Source organism: Pseudomyrmex gracilis, unplaced genomic scaffold (assembly GCF_002006095.1).
Source record: "Pseudomyrmex gracilis isolate BER0280 unplaced genomic scaffold, ASM200609v1 scaffold_11, whole genome shotgun sequence".
In the NCBI taxonomy this organism is placed as follows: Eukaryota; Metazoa; Arthropoda; class Insecta; order Hymenoptera; family Formicidae; genus Pseudomyrmex; species Pseudomyrmex gracilis.
In genome coordinates, this window is record NW_018020595.1 from 575,623 (window position 1) to 598,246 (window position 22,624).

Genomic DNA, 22,624 nt, shown 5'->3' on the forward strand with positions numbered 1-22,624 from the left:
TGTAAACCGTATCACTCAACTGGCTGCTGATTACGTTGAGAAGCAGTGTAACAAGGAATGATGTATATATGTAATATATACATGTGATATGTGATATGTATATATGTAATATATGTGATATGTGATATGTGTGATATGTATATATATATGTATAACGAGAAACAAATGTTTTTGATAGTTATATAGCAAATATTGTTTTACGCTCGCAATTGTTGCAATCAACCCAATACTTAAACCTCTCCCAAGAACCATTTTTATTTCCGATTAATGTAATCAGCAGATTAACTTAATCAAAAATATATTGGCTCTAAAGTTCCCGTATCAGACTTTGAATTGAAGTTTGAAATTAAATTGCAATTTGACCAATCAGAACAAAATTCACTAAACTTAAGACTGTCTTGTAATTGGCTGAATTCTAATTCACTTAAAATTTTATTGCGTTTTTTATGTTTGCGACAAAAAGACTCGGCTAGCAAAAATAAAATTCTCCAGAGAATAGCCAATCAACATAAGTTTTTGCGTAAATTTGCAGCCATGTAGATTGCGCTACTGTTCTTATGACTTATGACGAACGTCTTGCGTACGTCGGCGTGCGAGTGGTCGTGTCAAAATTTTTTGTTGCGCTAGTTGCGCAGTTCGGGAATAAACGGTGCGAAGGTTCGGTAGGTCTTTCGCGTTTGCTTCGTCATCAGCTGTAAGGGCGTATCTGAATTAAGAACATTAGCCCGCTGGGCTGTCTCAGCCCAGAAGAGCGAAGAAATGTCAATACGGACGGTGGTCTATCGTCTTGTGCAAAATGGTCGTGGTATATTGCGCACATTACGAAACAACGAGCACTTCTATTCAAAGGGATACGCGGATAAACAGCTCGACAAGATACACGTTTCCCAGAGAGGTAAACAACACTGCTTTTGCGTTTCTCTAATATCGAAACAAAGACTATATTTGTATCAAACAAAAAAAATGTTAATGACTCAAATTAACAAGTATGATAAAGCTTATCTTCAGATATGGTGATAATAAGAACAAAATTGTGTTACTAAAATACTGCATAAAGGTATTTCAATAGTTGTTACAAATAGAGTATTTATAACTGATGATTTTAAAAACAATGTGGGACGATAAGTTTGACCTTGTATTGTTGATGTGTTATACATTAAGTATTTCAAACATATTTTGTTGATTGAATGTTGATTATTTGATTTGATAAAGAGATTACTTGACAGCACTTAGTATACTAATGGCTGTGTTTATAATAGGCCAATCCCAGAGCAGTAACCTTCCTTGCCCGAATAGCGGCAATGTATGGAGTACTGGAAGGCATCTTGGCTACTTAGGAGCGCACGCTCGACGCATCTTTGTTGAGAACATCTTGAAAAGAGTGACCAACAGTCTCGCGGCAGATTTGAGAAGACGAGCGGCAACCAGACTTGTTTTTGGTGATTCTGCGCCATTCTTTGCTCTTGTCGGTGTGTCGTTAGCATCAGGTACTGGGATATTGACTAAAGATGATGAGCTGGAAGGTGTCTGTTGGGAAATACGGGTGAGTTTTGGTTTTGATATTTAATATTTTGACAAGATAAAATTACTATGAACTATACATATGTATATATATTTATTTATTTTCTACAGGAATCAGCTTCAAAGTTGCAGTGGAACATGCCGCAAAATGACAAGAATTACGAAACTATTGCGCTCGACGAGAATACTATGACTCTACGAAATTTTGTAATCGGACCTATTATTGCTAAAGGTTGTTCGGCTGTTGTTTACGCGGCACGACTTGCCGATGTGAATACCGATCGGGACGAAAGCGACGATTCTCAGAACGAAAATAACGATTCGATAAACATCGATTTCAAAACAAAGGATATGAGTGCGTTTCCGTTAGCCCTAAAAATGATGTTTAATTACGATGCCGAGTCTAACGCTGCTGCTATTCTGAGAGCCATGTACAAGGAAACAGTGCCCGCCAGAAAACACGGAAGCAACGAGTTCGCTTCCTGGGATCGTAAGCTGGCGGAAATGAAAATGACGCTGCCACCGCATCCGAATGTTGTAGCGATGTATTACGTCTTCGCCGATCGAATACCAGCGCTGCCTGATTCGTTGGGAATATATCCTGACGCTTTACCAGTCAGAATCAATCCCGAGGGATCAGGCAGGAATATGAGCCTGTTTCTAGTGATGAAAAGGTTTTTGAGAGACATAATTTTACTTTATCGTTCACGCAATATAATTTACAAAAATCCCACACTCATACGTCACGTTGTCTTAGGTATGACGTCACGTTGAAACACTATTTGGCGAGTCAAAACATCAATACCCGAGTATCGATATTGCTGCTCGCCCAGCTTCTCGAAGCTGTAGTTCACATGAACGCAAACGGCATAGCGCATCGGTAAACGATCGTACATTTTTGTAAAATGCAACGTCGCGTATCCCGTGATATTCAACTTTGCATTCTCTGTTTTTATGATTTAGAGATCTGAAGAGCGATAACATCCTGCTTGACTTATCGGAAGAGACTGACAACTGTCCGTCCTTGGTTGTGACGGACTTCGGTTGTTGTCTGGCTGATAAAAGATACGGACTTTATCTACCTTACAACACTCACGACGTCGATAAAGGTGGGAATGTCGCACTGATGGCGCCGGAAGTGATCACGGCGGAACCCGGACCGTTTACCAACATCAACTATACCAAAGCCGATCTCTGGACTGTGGGCACTATAGCGTACGAGATATTCGGAATGCAAAATCCGTTTCAAGGAAAAATGGGTGAAAAAGCTGCTCTAAGCAGTCGTGATTATACCGAAGACGCGCTTCCCGCGCTACCAAGCGACGTGCCGCCGATCATTAACGCTGTTATTAAGAACACATTGGCCAGAAGTTTGTACAAGGTTTGTACAATAAGATGTTAACAGTCTGCCGTATTGAAAGTGAGAAATTTATATCAAACTAACAAGAGCTTGGTTTTTAACACACAGCGGCTCGACAGTGAACTAGCGGCGACTATAGTTCAACTATATTTGTGGGCGCCTAGTTTTTGGCTTAAAAGCGAGGGGCAGTTACCATCGAGCAACGAGGTAAAATAGAACGCACGTTGCGGAGTATTGTTTTTTTCCGACGCGTGAGTAATTTCAGTAAAATTTCTTTTTAACTAAAAACTCTTATGTGCACGCAATATAGATCATGCAATGGCTCTTATGCCTGACCACGAAAGTTCTTTGCGAGGGACGAAGTGCGAATTTGGTCCTGTTGCAAGAACCGGTCGTCAGTACGGACCGTGATATCGAGGAGAGACGTAACGAGTACAAGAGAACGCTTTCAACGCGTTCTTGCGGAAGACGCACAATGCCGGAGTATCAGTTAATTGCGAGTTTTCTGAGCAGAGTAACGCTGGCAAGTATTAGGACCGCCCTAAAGTGGATACATCGAAACGTGTAATCGAAGAAGAGAAGGGTAGTATAAACAATAATCGTTATACTTACACAAAAAAAGACGCAGCCAAAATGCTTTGCAGAAAGTTTACGGAAAAATTCAATCATCCCCACGGTATATTGCGTATCAATTTTCGAAATTGCTTTTTTTCTTTAGCATTTCGATTACTTTGGATATATATTTCCCCATGGTTACTTTTTCTATAATTGTTCCTCTTGAGACGACTTTCATTGTTATTTTCATATACAATTTCCAGTATTTGATTTTGATACTTGAAGAAGCACAAAAGGGCAATTTTTTGAAAAGCGGGTAATATTCGCTACAAATGTCGCACGATTTGAGACGATCGATTTTCGAAGTGTCGTCGTGCGAGCTCTTTTGTGATTCTAGTGCCTTGCAATAATGAGGAATACAGAAAGTAATTGTAAATTGTTTTATTTGTACGAATATTTACTCCCTTTTTGTGTACTGTTTTATTTGTTCGGCGCATGTTCGTTGGTATACATATTTAACAATAAAAATATACGAAGAAAACTTGTGCAAAAATATTGCAACTCACTGAACACTGAGAACACTGAAAACTGAGATGTGTATGTTGAATATAAAAAATTATAAATTTTAATCGTTAAATTTAGGCTGTGTTACAAATAGGGCCAAACTTCAATAAGTTAAAATACGTTATTACATGATGTTAGCTAAAAATTAAGAAAAAGTGTACGAAAAAAAATATATTTTAAATTTATCTCCCTTAGTGAGATTTATTTTTGTAATTCACATCAGTGTTCTATGTACTGGAATGTTCGTAACGTTGGTTTTTTGCACCACGGCTGCGCTCACTTTCGTGCTAAAAGTATCATCTTCATTGCTCGTTAAAAATGTAGAACGTAGACATAGATTAACGCTTTCTTAGCACGAAAGCAATCCATGCATGCCTTACTTGCTACATTGTTTGCGCTCAATGCTTCAAGTTTCTAAAGTCTAAATTAGTGTAAAAAAACTCATATCGCTTTGTTGTATCAGAGTCTTTTATTTTTCCACCAAACTTTTCCTTGGTGGAAAATATAAACTATGTACTCTTACGCCTGGTGGAGTTTTTAAAAAATCTTGCAAAAGAGAAAGTCAACAAATGAAATAAACAAATTGATTGATGAGCATTTATTGTTTTGCTTTCATTTATCTTTTATCACATCTATGTCATTCTTGTCTACGACAACAAAAGTAACGTATATACAATGTCATTCACTAAGCGCAAATATGTAAAACATTTTACAAAATTTTTATTAACTTTTATAATTTAATGTTTTTAACACACACAATTCTTGTTTTATCCCGATTATTATAAATACTCGATATCGGTCGAAGTATTCACAAAGTCGAATGCACTGTTATACTGCAAAATCGTGTCTTTGAATGCTTTCAATTTAGCGATAGCATTTTTGTGTATTTTCACATTCTTTTTTTTATATCTCACTGCCGTAATCATTTTGTCCAAAGTATAATGTAACCATAAAATGTTCGTATATGGTTCGTATTTTCGCCACGTATTCCTGCTCACGTTCAAATCAACGATGTCAAAAAGTCTATCTTAGTATGCAGTTAAAAAAAAAAAAAAAATTAGCTTTTTTAAACGAAAATGAAAACTTACCCAAGTTTATCGCGCATAAGACGATAAATCTCAAACTGATAATCGCCATACGCAGTGAACAAAGCCGGATCTACCGCGAGGTCATTATACATGCAGCATCCTGCATATGATACTCTTGACAGAGTGAAATCTATTATAGACGCCTTGGAAAAAAATTTGCTAAGATTATTAGATATTTAGATATTAAAAAAGTAACGACACTGAGTACATTTTTTTTTTTTTTTTAAATAAACATACCTTCATTCCTTTGCTAGGAACTTTGATTTCTTTCTCACTAAGATTGTAATATACGTACGGCTCTTTCGTTCTCGATATCAGTACATTGCCCCAATGCAAGTCTCTGTGCTCAAATTCAAGCGCCTTTTCTCCAACCGCCAGTGCAAATGCGATCTATAAAGCAGAAATTAGTGTATAGCAGATTACGCGCGACAGCCGACAGGGTAACAAAGCATCAACCTGTAAAAATACAGCACAAGCTTCTTCAGCAGTCTGAAAGACAAAAGCTTCGAGATCCTGTCCACCGTGACTGAGTTCGAGTGTGATGTACAACTGATTTTCGTCGAACATGGACGGACAATCGTTGTCGGATTTTTTGTTGTCGTCGTAAATGTTCCAAAGCTCCACGAGCTTTTTTGGATATTTTCCTACAACACAGTTGACACTTTTGACATCCACAAATCCGTCCGTCCTGTACGTAGTATTCGATTTCAAATTAGCCAATTCTCTGCAATACACATTTTTTTAGTCTTCCTTGACAAGAAAAACATTTGTTGTTTTTTCTTTTTTCTTACTCGGACTCACTTCGCTATTACAATTTCGGACAAAATCTCGTTGAATTTCTTTTGCGGCTCACCGTTGACCATTTCTTTACCTTCTATGGGAATAATCTTTAGAACGGACTTGGTGCCATTGTGTTCGTACAGAAAAACCTCTCCGTAAACGCCTTCACCGATTTTATGGCAGTGCTCCAAGTATCTGTCAATAAAAACAACACGGTTGAACGATAAAATTAACACAAAGAAAAAATTGTAATTTTAATACAGCTTATCTACGTACGAATCTGGAAAACATTCTGAGAAGGGTAGATAACAGTTCTGTGAACATCGTTGCAGGACAACGTTCCTCGCGGTCACGGACTTTCTGTCGATAATCGGGCTGTGTACGGACAATTTTTCTCGATCTGCAAATATCCGACAGTAAATCAACGAACACAAACTTTGCATGTGACACGTATACAGTAAATACACGTCACGGAACAAGAGGCGCACGTGTAAATGCTTACGTGATATTCCAAATGCTTCCAGAAATGAAGCGTCTTTTGTGTCGCACTTGGCGTTTGTATTGTTGAGTACAATTCGCACCGAGATTCTCTTGGAAAGTCTGGCATGGTTCGTCGGATTGATCGCGATACACTTATTCGCGTCGAGCGACGGCACATCAGACACGTCAATGCAGGACAAATTCACAACATCCTTGTCTGCTTTCAAGCAACTCTGAAGAAGCCCTGCGCGCAACAATCGTTGGTATTAGCTACACTTAATAGCTATTTGTCACAAGAGTACCGCCTACTTCATATACATGTACTTGCGCGAAGTATCCCACCCATTTACTGACGCGAGAAAACTTAAAAAGTCGAAAATATAAGAGCCACCCTACACTTTGTCAAAATTACCTTGTTTCTGCATATCTAGCACGTCTCTGACGCTGGACCTCCACTTTTTTCCTTTCCCTACGCTCATTTTATCCAAGTTTTCTTCATTGTTTATATTGGTTAGTATGGACAAAGATCTGGCCCAGTGTTTGCCGGATTTTAGAAAAATTTTTTCCATTCCCATTTTATCCTCGTTATCGCACAAATTATTTACCGCTTCGAGACAATTCATCTCGGAACTTATTGCACTTGTTTCGACAGCAAGAATTTTATTCGACTGCGCGGAATTGTTAATTAAACTTTCGAAGATATCCGACATACTCATTTGCCACCTGCCGTATTGAGTTCTCTTCGCCGTGACTCTGATCGGATCTTCCAATTCCGCGAGCATTGCGCGCGTCCCATCCGTTTCGTCGAGAATCTGCTCACCAACGTTTGCTCCGTTGGTGATTTGGTCTTTAAAGTTCTCGGAAATGTTTGTATTCGCATCTGTTACGGATTGCGACATCGATTCATTTTCTTGAGTTTTGTTTTTGCACTTCACTCTCGTACGGGTTATATCTGAATTTCCAAATGTCGCATGTTCGTTCAATAAATATTCGTTTATTTGATTATCTTCACTCGCAGACTCTGTCAAATATTTACAATTGGTCATTGTCTCGCTAAACAACGATCGCGAGCAATCGGACAACGCGCTCAGAGAACACATGGATGCCTTATCGCTTTGTGCGTCAAGTTTCTGTGTGAGTGCTACGTAAATTTGGTTGTCCTCAAGATGCATTTTCTCGAGTTTGACGGAGGAATTTCTGGTTACTCGCGCCTGCTGAGATAACAGCAAGATCTGCGTCTGTTCCTCGTGCACGGCTGTGTCCGGTTCTTTCGAAAGTTTACTCGACGGACAAACATCGTTTTCATCGGATTCATTGGAAGATACGATATTTGAAATATCTCGCTCCGAACGTTCATCGAAACTTCCGTCAAATGAATTTCCAATTAATTGTGTCCGAGTTGCGTCTAACAGTGAGATTTGCGTCTGTTTCTTTTCTCGCACGTCTGTTTCCGATTCTTCCCAAAGTTTATTCGGCGAACGAAAATCTTTTTTATCGAATTTAACAGAAGATACAATATTCGAGATATCTTGCTCGGGAAATTCGTCTGTTTGCACAAGTGAATGCGGCATATTGAAAACAGTATTATTAATTGGAGACAATAATACCGAACAGATGGGAAGCCTGTCGAGTCTTACGCGCTTGTTAATGGGAGTGCTAGAAATAATAAATTGTCTTTTCTTCGTAGACGCCGCATCAACTTTTTTTACAGTCTCTCTTGCTTGCTTTGCACTTACAGGACTAGTTTTTACTGAATTGTTTCTACTTCTCGTAACATATGAATAAAACGTGCTATTATTACAAGCGGCGGTTTCTGATAAATTAAGCGAATTTCTCTCGTCTTCTGCTGCAATCACAGAATTTACCCTCCTCTTATTCTTTAATATCCAGGATTTAACAACATTATCGTCTAACACTACGAAACATGATTCGAACAAGTTATGTTTATAGTTTCTAACGGGATTGTCGTCTTTAACTGAGATCAAGTTTGCGTCAGTCTTTTTTATCGTGGAACTATTTTTGTCAGTCTCTGAAGTATTCGCACATGAACTTGTTGTGTCACAGTACGAATCTCGCTTGTCTTTTGAAGATTTCTTTTTATGCAACGTGTGCTGAACAGCATTCAACTTAACAAAACACGGTCTGATATCTTTAGCACAATTTGACGTGTATTTTGAATCAGCATCAGACCAGGCGTCATGTGAAGAAATTCCATCATCAGTCGTTGAAGTATTCTGGCCTGAATACTTCTTTCCACTGTTACACGAAATATCTGTTTTCTTTGTAGCATTTTCTTGAATACTTACATAAGAATAAACATCTAATCTTTCTTTATTGCGCAAGTTTCTAGACTGTTTAAGTTGTCTCTGTTTGTTTCTTCGCGTGCGATTTGATTGGTTCCTTCGTCCCTTTTTATTATAGTGCAATATTAATAAACAGTTAAGGAATGCGAACCATGTTCATTCTTATGTAGACTTTACATACCTGTGCTTTTTGTGGTTGTTCAGTTTTTTCTTGAATGTTACTCCCTGGACTTATTCTTGTTCTTTTAGACACTGTTTTCTTTGAAGCCACAACTTTTCTCTTATGTTTTGCTGGACTTCTGTGTTTCCTAGTCTTAATATTTGAGTGTGTTTTAGATGTATTATTGCACACAGGAGAAATAGGCAAAATAGGTTCACAAAACTTCTTGCTTTTATTGTTAATATTAGTATCACTGTCACTGCTGCTGTGCCATGAGGAATCTTGATATTCATCTGGTGGGCGAGGAGGTACACTGAAATATATAACACGCAAATTATAAAATGAGAATGTTGTTACTGAGTAACAATATTAGTGCATTTGCTAAAACTATGTATATTTAATTTTAACATTTTATATACAGTCAAACTTCCTTATTTTTGTCTTTTGCACTCTTCACAAAATTTTGTCTCTAATCTTCTGTATAATTACTTATTGAAAGAAGGAAAAAGAGAGAGAGAGAATCTAGTTCCAACTTGTCAAACTAGAAAGAAAATTTAGAGAACTTTGACTGTACATATGTTTAAACTTGCTTACACTGCTCCTTTAGCAATTCTGTCAAACGTCGTTTCAAACGGATCATTCAGAGAATCGTTAAATGAAGTTTTCACATGGTCAGTTTCTACGTTATGTTTATCAATCAGTAAAATAGGCACTTCTAAACCTATAACAGTACTTTTCGCATTTTTTCTCTGATAAGTTCGAAGTGGTTTTTTGAACATTTTTTCTAGTTACAGTGTACACATCATGAATTATTGAAGTTACTTGTTTAAAACAACGAGAAATCTTGTGTTGGAGAGCAAAAAAATTTATTTTGCAAAAATCGCGCAATATCACACTCAAAATGAGTCTCCTATCACCATTTACATTACAAAACGTTTGTAAACGTCCCAGTTGCCGACATGTAGGTCAGCGTAGGTCTCCCCGAACTCATTTTCTTTCCAAAGCTAACTACTGCAGACGCGCGGTTTTTTCGCGCATGTGCAGTTTAGACTTTTGCAATGACGTTTTCATGAAACTTCGGGTCGTTACACACGAAATGACACAGCCGTGTGTGTATAGCATAAGACAGTGTCGACCAATGAGCATCTCGCACAAAGTCGCCATATTCATATTTTGCGGAACGTAGCATACTGCTATGCTAGACGCTGATTGGTCGAGACAATGGGTGCGTTCAGACAACTCAACAGTTGCACAACGGTTGAGAGATAATCACTTCTGATTGGATCATACTTTTGGAACCAAAGCAGATTTTAAAGAATAATCCTATCATAAGTGATGATCTCTCAACCGTTGAGTTGTCTGAACGCACTCAATGTTAAGCTACTCACATGACAGCTGTCATTTTGGTTGTACGCCGCTGCCCCAAGAGTTGATGATGATTGGTCGGTTTATCAAATTGACGTCATTAATAGGGAGCGACTCACTTCGTACCGGTTGAAAACGCTAAATCGGCGAATTCAAATTTTAACACAAGAACTGTATTATACGTAACGATTTCATTATTTATTAAACATTGGGATTTTGGAAACATAAATTAAAAAAATCAACACGAAATACTAGGTATGTAAAACAATTTGTAGCTCTCTCACGGTTCACTTCTATATAAATTTATTTCATATAAAATCTGTCGCGTTGCTAACACTTTTTATTAATATTAAATATATTTATTACAACTCATAAAAAAAAAACAAAAGTGTAAAAAGTACACGCATCACAAAGATATATTCTTCAACATATATTTATTTTTGTAACACATCGTGTCTTTGTTTCGCATTTTTTGTTTTGAAATCGTCGCTTTATTCGCTCTTCTTCCAAAGTTTTCAGATTTTTTTCATCTTCTTTGAACGAGTCACATCGTTCCCGTTGGACAGTTTCTTTCTCTTCGACGATTTGCTGTTTGGGCCGCAACTTGACTTCGATACTGTTTCGCTCGTAGCTCTCAAATTTTCATATTCCGACTCCAACATGCAAACTGGCATAGAGAAATCGTTTTTGTTTGATACACAATACACGCGAATTTTAGCATGCACCTTGTAACATGGCAAATCGGGAGAGAAGTGATTTAAATTTCGCCGGACAGGTAGACACGCCAGATATCCCGAATTGTTGCGTTTTACTAGCACGAGTACGAACCACTCGGTTATCATTAGAATTTCGGCTATCAACGTAATCCTGAGGGGAAGTGCGGGCAGCGTATCTTGTTTCGAGCTGATGCTGTTCATTACTTCCGGTAACAGAGACACGTAAAGACAGTCGTCTTTCCAAAGGACTACGCTGTTTACCAACTTACCGTTTCTATTGTTACCGTAACTGTGTTCTTTCTTTGCGATAGCCTTGACTCCGTCAGACAAGCGTATCTCAACACCGTCGCTATCGCAACTCACAATGACGCCAAAAACTGTCTGACCTAAAGTTATCCTCGCAAGCGGGTGGCCCAGTTGTTCAAATCTCATGTTTAATTCTTTCGTTGCGTAGAGATACGCTATTAACGGGGTCGTCAATAAATCTTTTTTCCTATCTTCGTCAAGCGTTCCCCAAATTTCGGTCAAATTCTGCGTCAGATATACTCGCTTCTCTTGATTGTCACTAGTTTTAATTCTGGCATATAGTAACTGATGTTTATGCAACAATTTGAAGTTGCTGGTGTCTCGTTTTGACAATTTTGCATATTTGCAATATATTTGCTTAACGGGTAAAACAACTCTCACGGTGCTTTCTAATATATCGTCGACTGAACATAGAATAAAACTGTTCTCTTTCAACCAACTGAATCTATTTGCATCGAATTTGAACTTGTAAGCACGTGACAACAGTAACGTTGGTACTGTATTAAAAACATAGGCTGTAATTATATCTCCAAGTTTATACTCCCGCATTATTTTATAACCGAGTTTAATACAAGGAGCCATATGACCTGCCGGTAAGAAACCGGTTATGTATATTTCGTTAGAAATGTATACTTGTACGGTAAGCATCCCGTCCATGTCTCCGAATTCCTGTTTTCTAATAATTATCCCACGAACTTCTTGTCCGAGATCTATGGAGACACTATTATTCTGCGGTCCTGTAGAAACAAACTCTAATTTCATTTTCTTCTTTTTCTCATCTATCGATTTGACGCGTACTTTTACAATTTTGCCAATTTTTTGGGAGCGATTATCAAAACACCTTGGACATATGGAGTGCGGCACATATCCTTTGACATCTTCGTAAAACCTTATAATCGAGCAATTTTTTCGAACTTTCACCACTGTACCGTGATATATCGATCCGCATTTCGCCTGCGAAATGTCGCATAGAATCGGCAGGTCGCTGTACAATCTCATGGTAAACTTTACCCAAGACGTCCATGGATCTATACTCAAAACTCCCACCCGAATAGATTCTCCACCGATAAATTGACGCGCACCGTTGTTGTGTTCCGGTGGTACAAACCCACGACTAAATTTTGTTTTCACAAATACGTGATTCTTCTTAACATCTGTGACTTGTACCTCAACAACATCGCCAATTTTAAAATCTCTAAATGAATAGGCTTTTGCCTCCGACTGTAGGCAAAAGGTATAGTATTCCATTGAACACAAGTGAAGCTGTTCTATCCACCAGTATCCACGTATTCTGCATTTATGTGTAGTACCCGGTGCGTAGATAGTCGGTATCTTGTCAAACGGAAAAACACTTTTGAATAGAGGTATTAATCCAAAAGCATGGTTTACTGACGGTTTGTCAGAGGAGAAAGGCAATCTGACCAATATCTCTTCCTTTTCTCTTATTTGTAAAACTACAGCCTTATTTATGAAATCGCCGTAATTGAATTTCTTTTTACAATCGGTGATCAATAAAGAAAAATACGCCTGTTTCACAATGGGTAGCACGTACAATAACATGCCGGTAACTTCCATATCGTTTTTGTATTTACTTATATCTTTGTCCAAGTGCAAGTCGTGTACGTATCCGATGATGTTTTCTCCGAATGCAACTTGGAAGCCATTCTTGATGCGCTTCACAATGCGAAGGGACAATTGCGTTCCAGGTGTTATACTGTCTAAGAACATCGTGTCGTACGTGCTGACTTTATCAATTGTCTTCTTCTTGGCTGTCAGGTGAACGATAGAAACGTGATCTGCCGTTTGTATCTCTTTAACGACGCAAAACAATTGATTACCTGGCACTGAACACATTATGACGCTAATTAGTTGTCTTGTACTCAGATTAATATTTAATTTAATAGAATATATACGCGCTAATTGCATTTACTTACAGTAAGACTTCCCGTCGTCAATATTCTCGCTAGCTAAAAATGCTTTGACATTAACTATACCCGTGTCAATCACATATCCATTCTCTTGCACGCTCATAATGGTGCAAACAATTTTTACACCTTCTGCGAGAAAACTACTAGGAACTTTTTGATTTATCAACTGCGGATCCAGAGATACAGAAATCTTTAAAATGTTATCTTTACAATATTTCCTCTTGATATAACATACTACGTAATCACCAGGATTATACAAGTTTGATATAGGTTGAACTTGAAGTAAATGAGTCGAATTCAAACTAGTGTCAAATAAAAGTTTGTGTGTGATTCCGTCTGAATACAATCGGCTGAGATCGAAAGGCGTTACACTTCCATAATTACCACCAGGTAGAGACACAAATATTTCATCTTTAATTACAGTATCAACTCGACCAAGAATCGTCATTTTTTCCTGTATATCTTGTTTACGTAAACAGTGTACTACATTGAGAAGACTTGTGTCCTTTGTACTTTTATTGTTCCCTTTTTTTGTCTGAGTTTTATGTTTTTTCTTCTGCTCACGCTTTTTATCCAATAGCTGAAGCAAATAAAAAATATATGAGTTACTTATATTTGATCATAAAACTTAAGTTGATTTATTGTAATGTGTGTTAAACAACACAGAGTAAATGTATATATACATCTAAAGAATTGTTTACATTGAGTTTTTTCTCTCCTCGCGGGAAACGTTCCAATGCCATCTGAAAGAAGATTTGATATTATAGCAAGTAGAAGATAACAAATATCTAAAACTAATTGTTTCGTTTTTAATGCAATATTCACAATATGAGCAAATGCAGATTTGCTCTGTAAAAACTGAATTTGCATAGTGTGTTAAATCAAATTATCAAGTAAAAAATTTGTTTTATGTTTACCGTGTCTTATGCTCTTATGCTCTTCAGCCAGCCTACTTGAATTTAAAACACTACTATCATACACTTGTTATTGAGAAAACCTTGAACCTAAATTAAAATTTGATAATAGTTATATTATTGTAGAACATGTTGTAGGAATGTTTACTAATATAATTAAATAATCATTACACTAAAAAAAAAAAAAAAAAAAAATGGTCTCTTACTTTTTAATCTATATAAATCAGGATCTTATCCAACCACACCCAATTCAGCTCACATAAACATATCAGAAATAAACTGCGCATTCTCTATCTTGTCTGGAAAGGGAATGGTCAAAAAACGAAGGGTGCTTTCCAGCCACGTATACAGACGACATTGTGTAACACAGTGTCCATTAGTGTGAGAAAGAGCGTATCAGTGTGTCTCACTCACACTAGTAAGTGGAAAGCACCCCTTGTTTAGTGATGCGATGATTGGACAAGAAAAGTAGTAGGAATGAGAAATAGCATAGTGGGGTGATATAAGAACACCAAGAGATCTAGAGTAAGTTCCACTTGTCGTTTGCAAGGTTTATAGAATCATTTGTTTTTCATTGAAAGGTAAACAAAGATAGGGTAACGCTCACGAACGGCAAGTGGAACTTACCTATAAGAGCAAAAATGACGCAATTCGATTGACGAATTTGTGAAGTTTTCTTTCAGTTCATTTCTATATAATTTATTTTATATGAAGTCTGTCGCGTTACTTATACTTTATATTATTATTATTATGTATTATTTATTACAATTCATACATTGATCATAAAAAAGAAAAATATAAAATTGGAAAAAGTACACGCGAAAAAGTACACGCGAAAAAATATTCTTCAACATGTATTTATTTTTCTAACACATCGTGTCTTTGTTTCTCATTTCTTGTTTTGAAATTGTCGCTTTCTTCGCTCTTCTTCCAAAGTTTTCAGATTTTTTTCATCTTCTTTGAACGAGTCACATCGTTTTCTTCGGGTAGTTTCTTTCTCTTCGACAGTTTGCTTTTTAGGTCGCAACTTGACTTCGACACTGTTTTGCTCATAGATCTCAAATTTTCAAATTCCGACTTCAGCATGCAGATTGGCACGAGAGAGGACTCGTCTCTGTCTGCTACACAATACACGCGAACTTTTGCATAAACTTTGTAACATTTCAAATCGGGAAACATGTGATTTAAATGTCGTCGGACAGGTAGACACGCCAGATATCTCAAATTTTCGCGTTTCACGAGCACAAGTACGAACCACTCGGTTATCATTAGAATGTTGGCTCTCAACGTAATCCCGAGGGGAAGTGCGGGCAGCTTATCTTGTTTCGGGCTGATGCTGTTTATTACTCCCGGTACCAGTGACACGTAAAGACAGTCGTCTTTCCAAAGGACTACACCGTTCACTAATTGTCCCATTTCATAGTTACCGTAACTGTGTTCCTTCTTTGCGATAGCCTTGACTCCGTCACACACGTGTATCTCAACACCATCGCTATTGCAACTCACAACTGCGCCAGAAACTTTCTGACCTAAAGTTATCTTTGCAAGCGGATGGTCTCCGATCAGTTGGTCTAATTCTCTCATTTTGTTGAGATACATCGCTAACACGTCCACTGACGCATGTATTTTCATGTCATTGTTAAGCGTACTTTCCCAAATGTCGGTCAAATTCAGCGTCAGATGTAATCGCTTCTCTCGTTTGTTAATAGCTTTAATTCCGGCATATAGTAACTGATGTTTCTGCAACAGTTTGAAGTTGCTGGTGTCCCGTTTTGACACACTTCCATATTTATCGTAATCCTGAACGGGCAAAACAACTCTCACGATGTTTTGCAATGAATCGTAGACTGAACATAGAATTGAAGAGCCTACTTTCAACAAATTGAAACTACTTTCTTCAGGTATAGGTATGAAAGTACGTGACAACAGTAACTCTGGCTTTGTAGCGAAAACAATAGCTTTAATTGTATCTCCGAGTTTGTACCCCCGCATCAATTTACAACCGAGCTTAATACACGGGGCCATATGACCAGCCGGTAAGAAACCGTTTTCGTGTGATCCGTCTTTATTGCATAATTGTACGGTAAGCATTCCGTTCATGTCTTCGAATTCCCGTTGTCCAATAATTATCCCTTCAACTGGTTGTCCGACAGAAAAACAGCTCTCAACATCCTCCGGTTCTTCAGGAACAAACTCCAATTTCATTTTCTTTTTTTTCTCATCTATTGATTTAACGCGCACTGCAACAGTTTCGCCAATGATGCGATTATACATATTGCCTGAACCCGCGATGTGCGGCACAATTCCTTTAACATCTCCATAAAATCTGATGATCGAGCAATTTTCTTCAACTTTCACCACTGTACCGTGATATATCGATCCGCATTTTGCCTGCGAAATGTCGCATAGAATTGGAAAATCGCTGTGTATTAGTGAGTTTTTTAAGGTAAACTTTACCCAAGACGTCCAAGTATCTATACTCAAAACTTTCGCATGAACAGATTTACCGATAAGCTTGCGCACTGCGTTGGTGAGACCAATATAGTTATCAGACACATGTTCCGGTGGTACAAAACCTCGAATAAATTCTGTTTTCACGAATACGTGATTTTTGTCGTTAACATCCGTGATTTGTACCTTGACAACGTCGCCAATTTTAAGATCGGAAATGAGTTTTGCCTTCAAGAGTAGGTATTCCATCGAACACAAGTGAAGCTGTTCCATCCACCTGTATCCAATTATTCTGCATTTATGTGTGGTACCCGGTGCGAAGGTGGTCGGTATCTTCTCAAACGGAACGCCAATTTTGTATCGAGGTACTAATCCAAAAGCACGGTTTACGGACGGTTTGTCAGAGGATGAAGGCAATCCGACCAATATCCCTTCCTTTTCTCTTATTTGCAAAACTTCGGCCTTATTTACGATATCGCCGTAATTGAATTTCTGTTTACGATCGTTGATCAATAAAGAAAAATACGCCAGTTTCACAATGGGTAGCACGTACAATAACATGCCGGTAACTTCCATATCGTTTTCGTATTTACTTATGTCTTTGTCCAAGTACAGGTCGTGTACGTAACCGATGTTATTTTCTCCGAATGCAACTTGGAAGCCATTCTTGATACGCTTCACAATGCGAAGGGACAATTGCGTTCCAGGTGTTACACTGTCTAAGAACATCGTGTCGTACGTGCTGACTTTATCAATTGTCTTCTTCTTGGCTGTCAGTTGAACGATAGAAACATGATCTGCCGTTTTTATCTTCTTAACGACGCAAAACAGTTGATTACCTGGTACTGAACACATTATGACGCCAATTAGTTGTCTTGTACACAGATTAATATTTAATTTAATAGAATATATACGCTAATTGCATTTACTTACAGTAAGACTTCCCGTCGTCAATATTCTCGCTAGCTAAAAATGCTTTGACATTAATCATACCCGTGTCAATCACATATCCATTCTCTTGCACGCTCATAATGGTGCAAACAATTTTTGCACCTTTTGCGAGAAAACTACTAGAAACTTTTTGATTTATTAACTGTGGATCCAGAGATACAGAAATCTTGTTATTTTCACTATGTTTTCTCTTGATATAACATACTACGTAATCACCAAGATTATACAGGTTTGATATAGGTTGAAATTCAAGTAAATGAGTCGGATCCGTACTGGTGTCAGATATAAGTTTGATCCCGTTTGAATACGATCGGCTGAGATCGAAAGGCGTTACAATTCCTAAATTACCACCAGGTAGAGACACAACTATGTCATCTCTTTTTACATTATCAACTCGACCAAGAATCGTCATTTCTTCCTGTATATCCTGTTTACGTAAACAGTGTACTACATTGAGAAGAAATGTGTCCTCTGTACTTTTATTGTTCCCTTTTATTGTTTGGGTTTTATGTTTTTTCTTCTGCTGACGCTTTTTATCCAATAGCTGAAGCAGATAAAAAAAATATATTTCACTTATATTTGATCATGTAACTTAAATTGATTTATTTTGATGTGTTTATTAAACAACACAGAGTAAATGTATACATACATCTAAAGATTTTTTTACATTAAGTTTTTTTCCTCCTCGTGGGAAACTTTCCATTGTCATCTGAAAAAAGTTTTGATATTATAGCAAGTAGAAAATACCAGATGTCTAAAAAAAATAATTTTGTTTTTAATGCAATATTTACAATATGAGCAAATGCAGTTTTGCTTTGTAAAAACTTCATTTGCATATTGCGTTAAATCAAGCTATGAATTAAAAAATTGGCTTTATGTTTACCGTGTTTTAATTCAGCCGGCTTACTTGAATTTAAAAAACTACTAGTACGCGCTTTGTAGGTTATTGAGAAAATACTGAACCTATCAAATTAAAATTTGATATTAGTTATATTATTGCAGAACATGTTGTAGGAATATTTACTAATATAAGTAATCAGTCATAATAATTAAATAATCATTACACTAATGTTCTCTCACTTTTTAATCTGTACAAATCACGATTTTTCACCTAACCGCATCCAACGCATTTAGGAGCACGATGCACATGGCACGTGGGTAGCTGACCATTGCGCAGAAGAACCGTAACCTAACTTAGTCTGACAAAGGCGGGTCAAATACGAATCTCGTCGAGGAGATTAGCGGAGAAATTGAAGGATAAAAATAACAGTTTCCGAACACTTAAGTTGCGAGGAATAAAGAAAGTTGCTATAGTGGATACAAGAAGTTAACGGAAAAAAATACAGCATCCATCACACAGATTTGAAAATATTTAACAATCTTTTTATTTTTACTTACATAATTTCCGAGATACAGTAGATGTGTGTCTCTTTAGGAGATCTGTGTCACTACAGGTAACTTTTCTTTATCTTTTATATCTTTTAAAAATGCTGTTAAAACAAATCCTTGATATGAACATCAATCGATATAATTATAACACATTGGATTTACATCGGGTTTAGACGGCACTTTGCGCTCTGTCACATAGACCTTGATGATATTATGTTTCTTGCGTGTCGCTTCCACTATAGCGGAGCAGTACACTTTTAGAGAGAAATAATAAATAAGTTCAATGCTGGTGATTATCGAATACCCAAGAAACAAGCCTGCGATACCACCGAGGGAGACCACCAGGTCCAAGTAACTGAATCGCATTTTTTTTCTGAAAAACATGATGGGCCACTTGCTCAAATCAATTTTGCATAACTCGCTTTCCTTGCTTGTATCGAGATTGTTGTAGACCGCTATTTGGTGACAATTATACGTGATATGATCGCAGGACAGCAGACAATCGCAGTCTGTCGTCTCGGTGCGATTTGTATTCGCGCACGAATACTCGGAGAGAGAACACTCTCGATGATCTCCGAACTCGGCCAGAAACCACGGCACACAGCCGCATTTCGCGAACACGCGGTTAGACAGACATCGCAGTTCGCAATTGTTCACGGTCAGAGCCTCGTTGTCGTAATGACACTGCCGTTGGGACCGTCGTAACATTCGAAGATCCGACGTGGTGTAGGTGATGTAAGCTTCAATCTTGATCGTCACCGGTTCGTGAATCACATCCACCGGTTTCTGATCGCGCTGCGGTCCTTTGTCCATTTTATTCATCAGATACAATCTGTTGGAAAAAGATGAAAAACATTGAATAGAGCTCGCGAAAAATATTCGTGACACAAAGCATATGAAATTTTCAATAATTACACATCGAGACTACATAAACAATCGTGTATGTAGTTACTTAAATGGATAAATCGCCGGCACGAAGGAGAACGCCCAGGAAGAATTTGTTATTGTAAGAATCCTCGAAGCGTTGAACTTGCAACATGCACCAACGGAAGTGATCACTTTTGCGAGACTTTTGGAACATGCTTCCTCCTTTTTGCTAAAATATTACAAGGCGCAACAATGTACATATGTATATATATATATATTTGGTAAGAAAACAATATAAAAAATTATTTTTACAAGAAAAACATTTTATTTGTTGCAGTTTACCTGAACGTGCAATTACCGTAGAACGCATCGCAGTCGGGCGTTAGTGAATAAAAAATGTTGCGAAAATTCTTTTCGTCTTGCAACTCATCTGGCAGCGGTTCAATAGCTTCGCCCCATCGCCAGTTGTATACTTTTTCGTATAAAGTTCTTTCATTCTATATTTGCCACACGAACAATAATTAAAATTAATATTTAAAAAATATCAAAAATTACGCAAGCGTTTTGCGTCAAGCGGAGTGGAAAAATACATGCCTCCCTTAAATTAGAATGATTCAGTTGTGACCAATCGAGGCAAAGGAATATCTGCGGAAAATCGAGTTTAATGTTTTCGGTGGATGTATCGACTTCGCTCATAGTCGGTTCTCTTTGAAATCTGTCCCAGATTATCAACATGACCCAGATTGTCGCAATCAGTGAGGACACGGTTAATATTAACCATAATATTCTACGCAAAATAAGTATATTCTGCATTTTATTATATTTTTATTGATAATATTTTGTGACAATTGTATTATTATTAATTTTTACATTGTCGCATTGTGTTACAGTGTTAAATAAAATTGTGATGTGCATAAATACCTCTCCCATTTCCGCAGCGATGAATCCACGATGTACGATATGCCGTGCAACGAGTTTTCCAGAAAATACTCCTTGCTCCTGTATTTCAGACTCGTACGTAATTGTGACAACGAGATTCCGTATTCGTATTTCATATCATATGTGTATAATCTCACGGCAACACAATTGCGAAGAAACAAAATAAGAAACACCGGAAGTAACTCTTGCGAATTAATGCTTTATCGTTACGGCCATTAGAATGACGTAAAGTCGTCGTTTTGATTTAGCTCCGACGTATCTCACCGTAGAAATCTATCGCGTGACTTGTCAATTATTCAATGAGCGTGCAAAGTTTCATGCAAAAATTTATAATACAGCGAAAAAAATTTCATTTGTCCCGGCGACAATTATTTATCGGTCTTTTGTTTCTTCTCAGTTTTCTCCGGAAACTACGGTAAAGACGTGTATGATCGCGTATGATCGGACGTGTCCTTCAAAAAATTTACGTCTTTACTTTTTCATCGTTAAACGACGATTACTAGCAAGAAACGCTTTTCCCTCCGCGAGTATTGTTCCGAGATGTAAGTTATTATTCCAGTTGTTTCTTGTCATTTCAAGAATCACCCATCTCGCGTAGAAACACAAACAGCTCCGGTCCTCTTCGTGTGCTCTCGCCGCTTTATTTTTTTTGGTCCATTCTCTTTACCGTCGCCATCTGCGCGCATGCTGACTTTGACGTTCGCTCGCGCGAATGACATTCGGTAACGCATTGGGGCGGGTGTAACCAACTCCCGCTTGCATCCCTCCCTTACCTTGGATTTGATTTCTATAATAGCGTTTTCTCGCAATGATTCATTTAAACCGATTTTACGTTTATTGAAGCTCGAAATTGTCACGGATTTGGCTCGTTAAGTATTTCGTTAAGCAAAAAAATTATCTAAATTCGAAGATTATCTTCTTAACAAACGATATTCACATTTTAGATCCGGCGGGAACTCGGATCTCCACCCCCATCCGAAAAAAACAATAACCGAGCAAAGATATGACGAGTCGATTGCTTTCGTCTGATGTATATGAATCGAAGAAATATCTCTTGGAAGACGATGAAAGAAAAAGAATGAGGATCGCGGCGCTATTCTTGCGTCCAGGTGTGAGTTTGTAACGCCAGTATAAATATACAACACTTACGCCATTCCGAAGAGGCACTTCGTGAACTATTAACGTATCTCCCCTGCCCCGCGTTTACGTTGCCACTTTTGTGTCTGGACTCGCGCGTATATTTTGGATCTTTACAAGCCGATCTTTAAACCACGCTCGCTCTCATTATTAACGAATCTTCAATCGATTATAGCGTCAATCTCGCGCCATTCCTGCACATCAGTCGTGCGCTGCTAACGTCGAAAAGCACAGTCCTTGAAAATTATTTCGAATCTCGCAGAAAAAAAAAACGGTCTTCCGTCAGCCGTCAGTCGTCTGAGGTTGCGGGAAAGAAGCGGCAGACTCTCTCATGTGTCTTGTAAAAAAAATTTGACAGAAACCACCAAAGCAATTTTTCTCTTATGAAGATATTTAAAACGGAGAATCGATGAATTTTTAAATCACCCACACAAAACTTGTAAAAAAAAAAAGTGAAGATAAACGAGTCGAGAACGCGCGTATAAGTTGATTTTCGATTTCGAAGCTTTTGTGTAAAAAAATCTCAAGTGATTTCTGGCGAGTTTTGGCGCGAGAGCATATACATTCGCGCGCTACACAGATACGCATTCATCGGGACACAAACACACATTCAGCAACACACACACACACGAGTTCTGTACGACACTCATATTCTCGTAAGTCGAGTCGACTTCTTTATCATGATTGAAAGCTGAAAAGTCGAGTTGTTTGCGAGTAACGTATAAAAGAGAATGAGGGTGAGGGAATGATATATCAAGCTGAACGGGATCATGATATGGCGTAGTGTCTTTTTATATTTTTTACTCGCTCTCCTGAAAATTACGCCACATAAAGATCACGTGCACTTTGT

The 22,624-nt window shown here is 37.8% G+C and overlaps 5 protein-coding genes across 9 annotated transcripts; 1 reads left to right on the plus strand and 4 right to left on the minus strand.

Moving 5' to 3' along the window:
- The first annotated feature begins 552 nt into the window (after positions 1–552).
- Positions 553–4,194, plus strand: LOC109863555 (serine/threonine-protein kinase PINK1, mitochondrial). The gene is made up of 7 exons (XM_020443826.1): positions 553–895; positions 1,260–1,543; positions 1,633–2,195; positions 2,279–2,401; positions 2,485–2,902; positions 2,990–3,088; positions 3,192–4,194. The coding sequence occupies exons 1-7, from the start codon at positions 760–762 to the stop codon at positions 3,447–3,449; spliced, it is 1,881 nt and encodes a 626-aa protein (XP_020299415.1). The 5' UTR covers positions 553–759; the 3' UTR covers positions 3,450–4,194.
- Positions 4,195–4,583: 389 nt separating this feature from the next.
- LOC109863552 lies at positions 4,584–10,024 on the minus strand. The gene is made up of 10 exons (XM_020443818.1): positions 9,406–10,024; positions 8,833–9,124; positions 6,761–8,756; positions 6,371–6,592; positions 6,145–6,268; positions 5,890–6,063; positions 5,545–5,812; positions 5,326–5,478; positions 5,089–5,231; positions 4,584–4,990 (listed from the first exon to the last, which is right to left on the minus strand). Exons 1-10 carry the CDS (start codon positions 9,588–9,590, stop codon positions 4,780–4,782), a joined length of 3,768 nt encoding a protein of 1,255 aa, XP_020299407.1. The 5' UTR covers positions 9,591–10,024; the 3' UTR covers positions 4,584–4,779.
- Positions 10,025–10,555: 531 nt separating this feature from the next.
- On the minus strand, positions 10,556–14,724 carry LOC109863553 (protein RRP5 homolog). 4 transcript variants are annotated; one of them, XM_020443822.1, is made up of 5 exons: positions 14,247–14,724; positions 14,044–14,130; positions 13,828–13,869; positions 13,133–13,706; positions 10,556–13,042 (listed from the first exon to the last, which is right to left on the minus strand). In XM_020443822.1, the coding sequence occupies exons 3-5, from the start codon at positions 13,867–13,869 to the stop codon at positions 10,692–10,694; spliced, it is 2,967 nt and encodes a 988-aa protein (XP_020299411.1). In that variant the 5' UTR covers positions 14,044–14,130; positions 14,247–14,724; the 3' UTR covers positions 10,556–10,691. The 4 variants fall into 4 exon arrangements, with proteins under 4 accessions (XP_020299411.1, XP_020299409.1, XP_020299410.1 ...); XM_020443823.1 differs by having other exon boundaries at positions 10,723–10,843; positions 10,902–13,042; positions 13,810–14,130; XM_020443820.1 differs by having other exon boundaries at positions 13,810–14,130.
- A 135-nt stretch (positions 14,725–14,859) lies between these two features.
- On the minus strand, positions 14,860–18,607 carry LOC109863554 (protein RRP5 homolog). Of its 2 annotated transcripts, XM_020443824.1 has the most exons (5): positions 18,523–18,607; positions 18,326–18,405; positions 18,092–18,151; positions 17,425–17,986; positions 14,860–17,336 (listed from the first exon to the last, which is right to left on the minus strand). In XM_020443824.1, exons 3-5 carry the CDS (start codon positions 18,149–18,151, stop codon positions 14,980–14,982), a joined length of 2,979 nt encoding a protein of 992 aa, XP_020299413.1. In that variant the 5' UTR covers positions 18,326–18,405; positions 18,523–18,607; the 3' UTR covers positions 14,860–14,979. The 2 variants fall into 2 exon arrangements, with proteins under 2 accessions (XP_020299413.1, XP_020299414.1); XM_020443825.1 differs by lacking the exon at positions 18,326–18,405 and having other exon boundaries at positions 18,523–18,602.
- Positions 18,608–20,040: 1,433 nt separating this feature from the next.
- On the minus strand, positions 20,041–20,753 carry LOC109863655. Its single transcript, XM_020444039.1, has 2 exons — positions 20,595–20,753; positions 20,041–20,505 (listed from the first exon to the last, which is right to left on the minus strand). The coding sequence occupies exons 1-2, from the start codon at positions 20,751–20,753 to the stop codon at positions 20,233–20,235; spliced, it is 432 nt and encodes a 143-aa protein (XP_020299628.1). The 3' UTR covers positions 20,041–20,232.
- Between the last annotated feature and the right edge of the window lie 1,871 nt (positions 20,754–22,624).